This window comes from Grammomys surdaster, unplaced genomic scaffold (assembly GCF_004785775.1).
Source record: "Grammomys surdaster isolate TR1022 unplaced genomic scaffold, NIH_TR_1.0 327, whole genome shotgun sequence".
In the NCBI taxonomy this organism is placed as follows: Eukaryota; Metazoa; Chordata; class Mammalia; order Rodentia; family Muridae; genus Grammomys; species Grammomys surdaster.
Genome location: NW_021604746.1, coordinates 61,174 through 72,927, shown reverse-complemented (window position 1 = coordinate 72,927; position 11,754 = coordinate 61,174). Strand labels below are relative to the sequence as shown.

The following is an 11,754-nucleotide window of genomic DNA, read 5'->3' as shown; positions in this document are numbered from 1 at the left end:
ACCCCCCTGTATCCTTGATAACTCTTCAAGAATGAAACATCTCTGAAATGAGTGAAATTGCTATTTGTCTTTCTTGGATTATGTGTAGTTTTAGAAAAATAATTATATTATCTCATATTTGACTATTGCTGATTTTTATATATACTTCAAAATTGACAAAATCTCATAGAATTATGTTTGTTTGTTTGTTTGTTTGTTTGTTTTTCAAGGCAGAGTTTCTCTATAGCCCTGGCTGTACTGGACTTGCTTTGTAGACCCAGAGATCTGCCTGCCTCTGACTCCTAAGTGCTGGGATTTAAGGGGTGTTCTACCATGCCTGATATTTAAGACTCTTTGACATTAAATCCATCCATAGATTTTGCTTTCCAAGTTCTGCCTCTTTGCTATAAAAAATTGTGGAGCTGGAGAATGGATCCTAGAGTATTAGCATCCCAACTGAGCTTATTAGAGTATAGTTCTATAAGGGGCAACTGCAGAGAAGATTGATCCAGTGTCAGTATTTTAGTGAAGCCTACTATTTTGTTATTTAGAGGCATAGTTTTGCTCATCACAAATTTTATGTCTGAACTGCACTGCCTTCATAGAAGATATATTTCTCTATCCAGACCTTAAATTTATGTTTTATATGCCCTAAAAGAATATTGTTTATGAAAATATGATATCATCCTGTTTCCCAGAGTTGGAAAATGTGTTTTTGAGTATAATGACTCCAGAAAGCATCTTACTGGATAACTGTGTTTCTTCATTTACAGGAAAAGAAAAAAAAAAGGCCCTGTTTCACTTATACTCCCTGTATCCAGGAAAAGCCTCTGCTCATGGTAAACATTTTCATTGCAGGATCTGTTCACATTCCATGATGTGGCTGTGGACTTCTCTCAGGAGGAGTGGGAATGCCTGGACTCTGCTCAGAGGGCTTTGTACATTGATGTGATGGTGGAGAATTACAGCAACCTGGTTTCTGTCGGTGAGAACATTATTCTTGCAGAATTCCTAACTCATCCTTGATATATACTTACTGTTTAGGTGTGAAGACGCTCTGAGTAGCTGTCTGAGAAACTATAGGAAACTAGGTAGATTATGTTACTGAGTACTTCTTCCTGGTATCTGATGTTTTCCCTTTTGGAGGCGTTATGAAGACTTCCCTTTGCCAAGGTCTGGTCTCAGCATGAGGAAGGTCCTGAGAAAAGGGGGAGTGGGAGCTGGGCTGATTCAATAATGACTCAGAGTCAGCAGTGGATGCAGACTGTCCATTCAAGTGCTCTCTCTTTGCCCAAGGATTCTCATCCTTCTTCCTTCTCCTTTCTTCTTCTTCCTGCTCCCTTCTCACCTTCATCATTTTTCTCATTCTTTTTCTTTCCTCCATCTTCTCATTCATTTTCCTTCTTCCAACCGGAGAGCCTGAACTCAGTTTTTTATTTACTGAAGTTATATCATCAAGGCTTTGACCATTGTTAATAAGTTTTTAAGAAATCCTTAAATTTATGTAAATTTAAAATATCCCAGATCATTAGTCTCAGCCCTGCTTCCTTAAAACAGAAACTCAGAGCAAAGGCACGTTTCCTTACAGGTTTGCATAGTCTGTTCTTCATGTAGCTGGGAGTATAAGCGAAACAGGGCACAGCTCTGGTGGCTTCCTAATACAGCAGACAACAGTCTTTAGTAACTTTTCATTTAAGGACAGGAAGGTGACAGAGTGCTAAGGGTAAAATAATTTCTTACAAAGTTTTAAAATTTATGTAACTAAAATATCTAACTCTTTCTAATATTTCTCTAGGTATTGTCATCCCCAATCCTTCAAGTACCTAGGAGAACAAAGTACTAACGTTTTATATGCGTGTACATCATCTTTTAATTCTCGCAATTTGTTTATCCTAGTAACCTCATGGCCTCATTACTCTTCTTCTAGTACTATTTATTTCTAAATCATATACAAGCCTTCCTCCTATAAAATAAACCCATTTATCATGTGTTTTGTTTTGTTTTGTTTTTTATAGATTCCTCCTTCTTTTCCTATCCATTACTTTTCTTCTTGAGGACATGTTAACTCTCTATCCTCGATGTCTCCAAGTTCATCCTGGTTTATTAATGCAGCAGTCATTGGCCCAGAGGGTACATATGTCTCCTCATAACTCCAAGTTTGACCACATCTACAATGAACAATTTCTACAAAGTACAATGCCTGTTCCTCGTCCTCTACAGCCTCACAGCCACCTCCATTTCCCAGTCCTGAGAACTGCATCTGTTTCATTTATTATGGAGTCATTAGCTCAGAGAATGGGGGGGAGTATATTCCCCAGAAAGAGAGATGGAAAGTAAAACAGATAGAAGAGACAAAAGATCAGCTTCAGGGCAACAGCGACCATCAGTGCATGCTGGGATCAGTGCCCTGGTGGTGCTCCAGGGGCAGGAACTGTGCCGTACTTGCCCTTAGGCAGGGATGCCAGACCCAACACTTTTGGGTCCACAATATGTTCAGAGAACCAGTAGCAGATGTTTCCACCCACCCCCATCCTAAAGTTCCATTTCCATCATTGCATTTGACTCAGTTTCAACTGGAAACACGACTTGGTCTGAAAACTGAAAATTTTCTTTTAGTATTTCTTCAGCTTTTTTTTTTAATGCATGGATGTTAGCCTATGTGCTCAAAGTGACTGACTAAGCCAGCAGAAAGCAACAAATGCCCCGAATCTAGAGTTGCAGAGGAGTGTGAGCTTCCCCAGGAGGCTGGGAACAAAAACTGGTCCTTAATGACCATTGAGCCATCTATCTAAGTCTTCCATAAATATTTGTAAAACTCTTATATTAAAGAACAACTAGCAAATCATATCTAGAGCCTTCTTTTATGTCATCTCTTAGATATCTGGATGTCCTATAGAATCCAACAAAATAATGTGCTACTTAGTGTGTGTGTGTGCGCGCACGCGCCAACTTCTAATATGCAGGTATTATTGTGTGCAAGACAGACCTGGTCCCCTGTCTGGAGCAAATGTGTGTACTCTGGAGTATGAAGAGAGAAGAGATGGTGGCTAAACCAGGTAGAGGTGAGTGAATGAGCAGGAAAGAGGGACTTAAGTGAGAAAGGAAGGAAACACAGAAAATGGTTTTGCCACATTCTGTTCTGTCTCACTAGAGATTTTTTGTTTGTGTTGTTTTATCAAGATAAAGTTTCTCTATGATAACCGTGGGTATCCTGGAACTTGCTCTGTAGACCAGACTGGCCTTGAACGCACAGATCTACCTCTGGCCCTTGACCCCTGGCCCCTGCCCATGCCTCTTCCCAGAGCTGGGTTTAAAGATGTGGGCCACCACTGCCTGGTGCAATAAATCTTGATAACTTTATTTAGTACTCTGTCCTCAAGATGCATCCTCCTATAAATGTTAGAAGACATTATTGTTTTTATTAGAAGTACTACTAGTATGCAAATGCAATTTTATTTGATTATAAGGGAGAAGGATTCTCTCTCAGTAACCATTCATGTCTTCAGGCCAATAGTAAGTGGTTTTCATTGCTATAATTTTATTATTTTATTAAGCATACTGTCTATAACTGGGTGTGGTTGTACATATCTTTTATTCCAGCCCTGGATGATTCTCGGTGAAAAGCTGGTAGGAGGGAGGCAGATATTTGTAAGTTAAAAGGTAGCCTGGTCTACAGAAGGAATTCTTGCTGGCCAGGAATTCAGTATTCCATATTGAATGAAGAAATTTTACAAAGGTCTGTGATGGTCTGAATGGCAATGCACAGCGTAGGTTCATATATTCTCATGTTAAGTCCTCAACTGATAATTGAGGAAGGATTAGGAGGTGTGCCCTTGATAGAAAAGTGTCACAGGGAGTGTACTTTGAGGTTGCAAAAGCCAGCACCAGGCCCAGTGTCTGGAAACCCCGGTCCAAAAAAAAAAAAAAAAAAAAAAAAGCAATGTATGTTATTCTCCCCACCCCCTGTGTGTGTGTGTGTGTGTGTGTGTGTGTGTGTATGGTTGGTTACTCTTTCTGCTCTGAGGACATCTCAAATCTGTTTAATTCTCTGAGATTCTATATATTTCTAGAAATGTTTGTAGTGTTTCTTACACAAATTGTATAGTGTTTGGTATTTAGGTAGGAATTGCTTAGGGTCTTTATGGAATATGAACTTTCTTCCATATTGTCTTCCCATGTGGAGCAAGATCATGCTCTTATCAGTGTCTCAGATGCCACATGTCACTTACAGAGTTCTGTTTTCTCTCTGCTGTTATACCTGTCTTCCCATTTGATCTGAAAATGACTATTTAAACATTCATCATTTATGTGTATATGTGGGTGTGTGTTGCTTTGCTTTGTTTTTTCTGCTTTTGTTTTGTTTTTGGTCTTTTTTTTTTTGAGACGGGCCACTATTGCTCTGAAGAGATACCATGACCAAAAGAACGCTTATAAAAGGAAGTATTTAATATGAGGTTTTGAAATAGTTTCAAATGTTTAGTCTATTATCATTATGGTGGGGAGCATGGTGGCAAGCAGGAAGGAAGGCATGGTGCTGGATAGTAGAGAACTTTGTATTTTCATCCACAGACATCAGACAGAGTGACACTGGGCCTGGTGCTGGCTTTTGCAACCTCAAACAAAGTACACTCCCTGAGATACTTTTCTATCAAGGGCACACCTCCTAATCCTTCCTCAGTTATCAGTTGAGGATTTAACATGCAAATATATGAACCTACGCTGGGCATTGCCATTCAGACCATCACAGATCTTTGTAAAATTTCTTCATTCAATATTTTGTATTAGATTTGAAGTGGAATCAGGTTGATATACATATATATGTGTGTGTGTGTGTGTGTGTGTGTGTGTGTGTATTAATCTTTCTTATTTTTCTTTGTTTCAATTTTTTTAATTTCAATTTTCTGTGTATAGAGGCTTTGTCTGGATGTGTGCCCATATATTACTAGTGTACCTGGTGCCTTTGGATGCTCTGGAACTGGAGCTACAGAGGGTTGTGAGCTGTCATATGAGTGTTGCATATTCAGCCTGGGTCCTCTGGAATAGTTTCCAGTGCTCTTATCCACTGAGCCATCTCTGCAGCCACACTGTCTCAATGTTTTTGTTTATTTGCTTTTTGAGACAAGTTTTCTTTATGGGTATTTAGTAAAAATATTTTCTTTGCATCTATTATTTTTGATGAATTTTAATGGATCATTAAGAAAAAGTCTCTATCAGTGTGGTTTTTTTGTTTGTTTGCTTTTGAGACAGGATCTCTCTATGAAGTTCTGACTGTCCTTGGATTCACTATGTAGTACAGGCTGGCTTGGAATTCACAGATCTCTGTCTGCATCTGTCTGATAAATGCTGAGATTACCATGCTGTAGCACACCTAGCTCTATCAAGTTTATTCAAAAGTTTTTAAAGTCGAAAGAAATTTGATTATTGTGAGCAGGGATTGTATAGCAGTATATTTATTAAGTGGAGATATTTTGAATTTAGTGTTAACACATTTTACAATATTTCTGGGAAAAACAATTAGAGTAATATATTTCAAAGATAATCAGTTAGAGAGCTGTGTTCCCAAGTTCACTCTTTTTTCTTCAACTATTTGTCCTACTTTTTGTAAGGTATGCAGTTTAGATAAGAATGGAAAGACAGTGATGGAGATCAGAATAGAGGCTCTTCTGAGCATTCATATTCTGGCTTCCACACAGTGATATTAAATGATAGAAAAGCCTCCTCAGAGATCTCTATTCTAAAGAATTATATTTACTTATCTCAGAAGACTCAGATATTGAATCTATTTAATTATTCCTCAATCCTCTTTTCCCTAATTGTGCTCATTTTCCAGAGAACTATCGAATGTGCAGTGAATCTGAGAAGGTCTTGGATCAAGACTCAAAGAGTATCATCTATGAGCATGTGGATATGCAGTGGAAGTCTAGTGAATGTAATGAACTTGGCAAAATGCTTCATGAATCCTCCGGATGTATACTTTGCAAAACAAATACTACTCCAGAAATCTGCAACAAATACAGATTTGGTAACCACAGGGATGCCTGTATTGAATCAGCAAACCTCAGTAGACATAAAGGTATGCACACTGGAGAAGAACCTTGCAAATATAAAGACTATGGCAAATCTTTAAGTTTATTTTCAAACATAAGTCAGAGTCATGGAATCTACATAGGAGAGAAAGAATATAAAGAATATGATAAAACTTTTGGCTCTACCTCCAAACTTGTACAGCTAAGAATCCATGGTGGAGAAAAACCACAGAAGTGTAGGAAATGGAGAACAGGATTCAGGACCTGCTCAAGCCTTAGTACACATCAAAGAACTTATATTGGAGAGAAACCATGGATATGCACAGAATGTGACAAGGCCTTTAGGTGGTTGTCAGATCTTAAAACCCATTACAAAATCCATCCTAGAGAAAAACCTTTCAAATGTAAGGAATGTGACAGATCTTTTACCCTCTGCTCTTCTCTTAGGGAACATCAGAACATCCATGAGGGAAAATTGTACAAATGTTGGGAATGTAACAAATCCTTTACCCGGTGCTCATCTCTTAGAGCACATGAGAAAATTCACACTGGAGAGAAACCTTTCAGATGTAAGGAATGTATTAAGTCCTTTTATATGCTGTCCCAGCTTAGAAAACATACCAGAGCACATACTGGGGAGAAACCATACAAATGTCAGGAATGTGACAAATCTTTTACTTACTCCTCATCTCTTAGAGAACATCAGAACATGCATGCTGGAAAACTATATAAATGTCAGGAATGTGACAAATCCTTTACCCGGTGCTCATCTTTTAGAGCACATGAGAAAATTCACACTGGAGAGAAACCTTTCAAATGTAAAGAATGTGGTAAGTCCTTTTACATGTTGTCCCAACTTAGAAAACATGCCAGAACTCATACTGGAGAGAAACCATACAAATGCAAGGAGTGTGAGAAATCCTTTACCCAGTGTTCAACCCTTAGGATACATCAGAAAATTCACGCTGGAGAGAAACCCTACAAATGTAAAGAATGTGGTAAGTGCTTTTATAAGTTGTCATACCTTAAAGTCCATTACAGAACTCATACTGGAGAGAAGCCTTACCAATGTAAAGAATGTGGTAAGGACTTTTCCCAGTCATCCTGTCTTAAAAGCCATGAAAGAATCCATACAGGAGAGAAACCTTACAAATGCAGCGAATGTGACAAATCCTTTACACACTGCTCAACTTGTAGGAGACATCAGAGCACTCATGCTGCAAAGCTCTACAAATGTGAGGAATGTGACAAATCCTTTGCCAAACAGTCATCTCTCACAACACATCAGAAAGTCCATGCAGGAGAGAAACCTCATGCTTGTGAAGAATGTGGTAAGGCCTTCTATCAACTATCACATCTGAAAGTTCATTACAGAATCCATACTGGAGAGAAACCTTACAAATGTGATGAATGTGAGAAATCGTTTACAAAATGTTCATCTCTCAGAACACATCAGAAAATCCATGCAGGAGAGAAACCTCATGCTTGTAAAGAATGTGGCAAGGCCTTCTATCACTTATCACACCTTAACATCCATTACAGAATTCATACCGGAGAGAAACCTTACAAATGTAGTGAATGTGACAAATCCTTTACCACATTGGCAAACCTTAGAAGACATCACAAAATTCATACTGGGGAGAAAACTTTCCATAGTAAATAATATGGTGTATACTTTTTCCAGAGTGCTGTCCTTAGGGACAACTGCAGGCTCCACCCCAAAGAAACATTATGAACATGAGAAACCTGGGAAGGCCTTTACGGAATGTTTAAATCTTAGAAAACATCAAGAATTTATAGTGAGGAAAATTCTGAAATGTTACACTATTGGAAGCCTTTCATTAAAACATTTAGTTGTTCAACCTCCAAAAATTCATAATGAAGACTGTGTTAATCTAAAGAATGTCACCAAGCCTTTAAAAGTTATACCCTGAAATGACATACAGCAGAAAATTCAATTAGAAATCATATATATGTTTGCCATTGTGCTATATTCATGCCTTGATGCACACTAGAAATTCTCTAGAGACCCCAAAGAAGTAACATTGAATTTGTCAAAGCCTTTCCCTACTAGACATCTGGAAATTCTTCCTGAAGAAAAACCCAAGAAAGTGCTCTCATAAAAATACCCTTTTTTTTTCTCCATTAAAATATTCATTCTGGAGTGAAAACCTGTCAATGGCAAGATGAAAGATGATCAGAACTTTACAGTGATAATCTGTGGCTATGACAACATGTATGCTCATGGACAGGTAGAAAATCCTCAAGAATGTGCAGGAAAATTATTTTTTAGTACTCAAAAAAGTTAAAGAAGTATTTAGTAAAACCACAGAGCATAGTAATAGTAAAAGTTTCATATACAAATACTAAAACACAAAGGTTTGAAGGCATTAGACAAACCAGAATGCTACATTAGCAAATGGTTATATGATAATTGATAAAAGTTGCTGTTCCTTCAGGGCTGGTGAACCCAAGACAGGAGTCAAAAAAGTTAGTAGGAACTGACCATAACCATCAAAGGACAGACTTAATGCCAATTTCAGGTACTCTATGAGTCATAGCTCCTTTGCATACAGATCCTACACAGATCAAAGCCCTTTTCATGATCTTTCAGTAGTTTTCTTCGTTCCTTATCATTTAAAAACAGTTCTTGGCCAGGAAGTGGTTGCACAGACCTTTAATTCAAGCATTTGAGTTGGGGAGGGTAGAGGCAGGTAGATCTCTATGAGTTTGAAGCTGGCCTTGTCTACAGGTTAAGTTCCAGGACAGCCAAGGCTACACAGAGAGACCCTGTCTCAAAGACAAACAGAACACACACACGCACATGCACACACACCCCAATTCTTTCTACTTGAACAGAATCCTATCTTGGAAACCCTCCACTTTCAGAAGTTACTCTTTTTACTTGTAATAAATACTGGTTGGGAGCAAACCCACTTCTGTTCATGACACCTGGGAGATGCATGAAAGTATATTCTGGGAACTACACCATGTTATGGAGAAACAGTGTCTTGGAGTTTTCATAAGCACTTAGAACTCTCCTTACATAGATTCATTCATGAACCATGTTAATGAAATCTTCTCCTTTTTATCTTTTGAATTAAGTATGTCTAGAGTGGTTTTCATTCAAGATATTGTAGAGAAATTTAATGACAATTTGATGCATGAGTATCCTATAAATAAGCAAATTATCAACACAATAATAATAGGCCACCGACAGGATTATATGTTATAATCTGCCACCAGGAATGGGAGCATTTCCTCCTAGTGATGTAGCTATTCCATCAGCCATATCCTCGTAAGAAATAGTTAATAAGCTATCTGAAAATGTTAAAACCATCAAAACTTAAATTCCCTTGGAAATTTGATGTGTTCCCACATGTAATATTGTTGATTAGGTTCTGTGGAGGTAATACAAAAGTAAGTGTAATTCCAATCATATTTCATAGACATTTTTTTTCATATTTATGATCTGATCCCCCAACAATTTAACCATCTGTTGTAACTCTTTCTACCTCTGATTCTATTTATCAATGCTTGTTTTACTCATAAATTATGAGAATCATGTTACTGTTTTTGTACAAACTGTTACAATGATAGTTATTCCTATGATGAGAACAATAAGCTATTCAATAAAAAATTTTGTCCTTTTTAGAAATCTATCAAGGACTTGTTAATCATAATAGCTACAACAGGCCCTTCTTGCCATGGCCTGGTCAGTTACAGATAACCATAATCCTATAATTTACAATAAAACTAGTCACATTATTCAGATTAAGATTACTGTTAAGGCTACCTATAGCAAAAACAGCAACTTTACACAAGAAGTTACATGAAACGGGTTACAAAAGTAGAGTTAAAATTACTGGAACAGGTGTGTCTAAAGTTACTAGATCATGTCAGTATTTAAGTTAATGCTTCCAGGATTTTCCAAATATGCCATTGTTCAGGTTTTAATTTTTAAACCAAATCCTAGGCGTAGGGGGAGCTCAGCCTCCATCATGCCAAGCTGCTAACCCTGTGGGTTCAGAGTGAAAAAAAAAATAGTGTAATTATGAACATCCTTTAGATCCAACTGATTTTAATTACACCATTGACCATTACCCAACAGTTAGAAACAAATCTCCTTTGAGGACCCCAATCAGTTAACATAGAAGCACGTTGAATGATTTTTTTTTTCTTTTTTCTTCAGCTTCTGGACAAAAAGAACGGGGACATATTTATAATTGTTGAGAGTAATATTTAAAAACAGCAACACCCGATCTGGCTTGTTGTTACAGGGCCTGCAATTTTCCGACTAGGCAAGGCCCGAAGCCATGAGCAGTGGCGTGCTGCTACTGCTTGGCTCAAGCCGCTGGCTCAGGTGGGCCAGAACACCTCCCAGGCACCCATGAGACACCAGCATGGGAGACAGCTCTGCCAATCTTCCACAGTGTCTCGACAAAGCTGGGCTGAGCCCAGACCATCCCACCATCCATGCGGTACTCGGTATGAATGAGACTCTAATGGCTAAAGATTATCCAATAGCTTTATATATTTGGTAAAGCTCAATAACAAGAAGCCCACACAATTAGGGGTGTAACTCAACACCCAACCTAGATATTACAACTACCTTAGACTGCTAGAGACACACATACATCCACCACCATTTTCCCCTCTCCTGGTCCTCTCTGTTAGCTCCTCCTCTTCCTTCTCTTCCTCTCCTTACTCCTTCTGCATTGGCTCCTCCCAAAACACCGAGTTTAATGCAGCAGGAAATATACCACTACATATAATTTTCAGAAAAAAAGAGTAAACAGGATTTAAACTGTGTCCAATACTGTTGGTTACATTATTATATTGATGAGAAAAGTCCAGAGAATAGGTTAAAAACAGACCTATATGATTAGTAGTTCCAGTGTCTGGTAAAGCATCAGTCCATACTTGCCTTCTAAGAGGAATACAAATGTTATGTCCTATGCAAACAGGAAGTGATTCAGATCCCAAGGAAAAAAATAACACAGTCCGTTTTTCAGATAAATGAATGAGGCCATTGTGGTCCAGTCAAAAAACAAAGTCATTAGTAAAGATAACAGCAGCTGGATAGATACATTCAGAGATATGTACTACAGATGCACAGGTCAAAGCATACAGCATCACTGGTAAAAGATTCTCCAGTGACATAGGGTTCTGTATGCATCATAGAATATCTTCCCTTTGGTGCACAGGGGCTTAACATGGACCCAGGTGGGTAGACATGACTTCTGATGATATAGTCAACATCTCCTTTTGCCCTTCACCTGGAGGGTTGCTATCTTTCCGGTGACTTCTACTGTTGCCCTCATCCTCTGCTATCATCCTTGATGACCTGGAGCCAGAGAAGCCTAAGGAAAATCCATAATGTTTCAGTGGCTCCATCTGCAATGACAGAAACAATCCTTCCCAATCCCCCTCAGATAACTGGGCTTCCAGTCTCAAACTGTTTAAACCACACAGGTCTGTCTAGACTCTATACTCTGGAAGCGGTTTATAATGTTCTGTAGAGAAATGCTTTTGAACTCTGGAGTATAGATCACTTTAAGGCAAAATTTAAAGATTAAGAGTAAATAAGAAAAGTGCAAGGATATCCCTGGTGCTCCCCTCATTTTAATTTTTGTTAATAATTGATATTCTATGTGCCTTGATCTTAAAAAATATAATGAATGCCTGTAATACAATTGATATTGCATTCTTTACAAGAGTTTTTTAAGTTTATACTACTATGCTACTA

At 38.1% G+C, this 11,754-nt stretch overlaps 1 protein-coding gene across 2 annotated transcripts in view; it reads left to right on the top strand.

Moving 5' to 3' along the window:
* LOC114630084 (zinc finger protein 595-like) overlaps window positions 1-9,667 on the top strand; it is a 15,970-nt gene extending 6,303 nt beyond the window's left edge. The window contains exons 4-6 of one of the 2 annotated variants that reach the window (XM_028778158.1): window positions 838-964; window positions 2,943-3,041; window positions 5,810-9,667. In XM_028778158.1, the coding sequence (XP_028633991.1) occupies window positions 838-964; window positions 2,943-3,041; window positions 5,810-7,668 (2,085 nt within the window). In that variant the 3' untranslated portion in view covers window positions 7,669-9,667. The remainder of the gene's footprint in view (window positions 1-837; window positions 965-2,942; window positions 3,042-5,809) is intronic. The other variant, XM_028778159.1, reaches the window with a different exon arrangement.
* The last annotated feature ends 2,087 nt before the right edge of the window (window positions 9,668-11,754 follow it).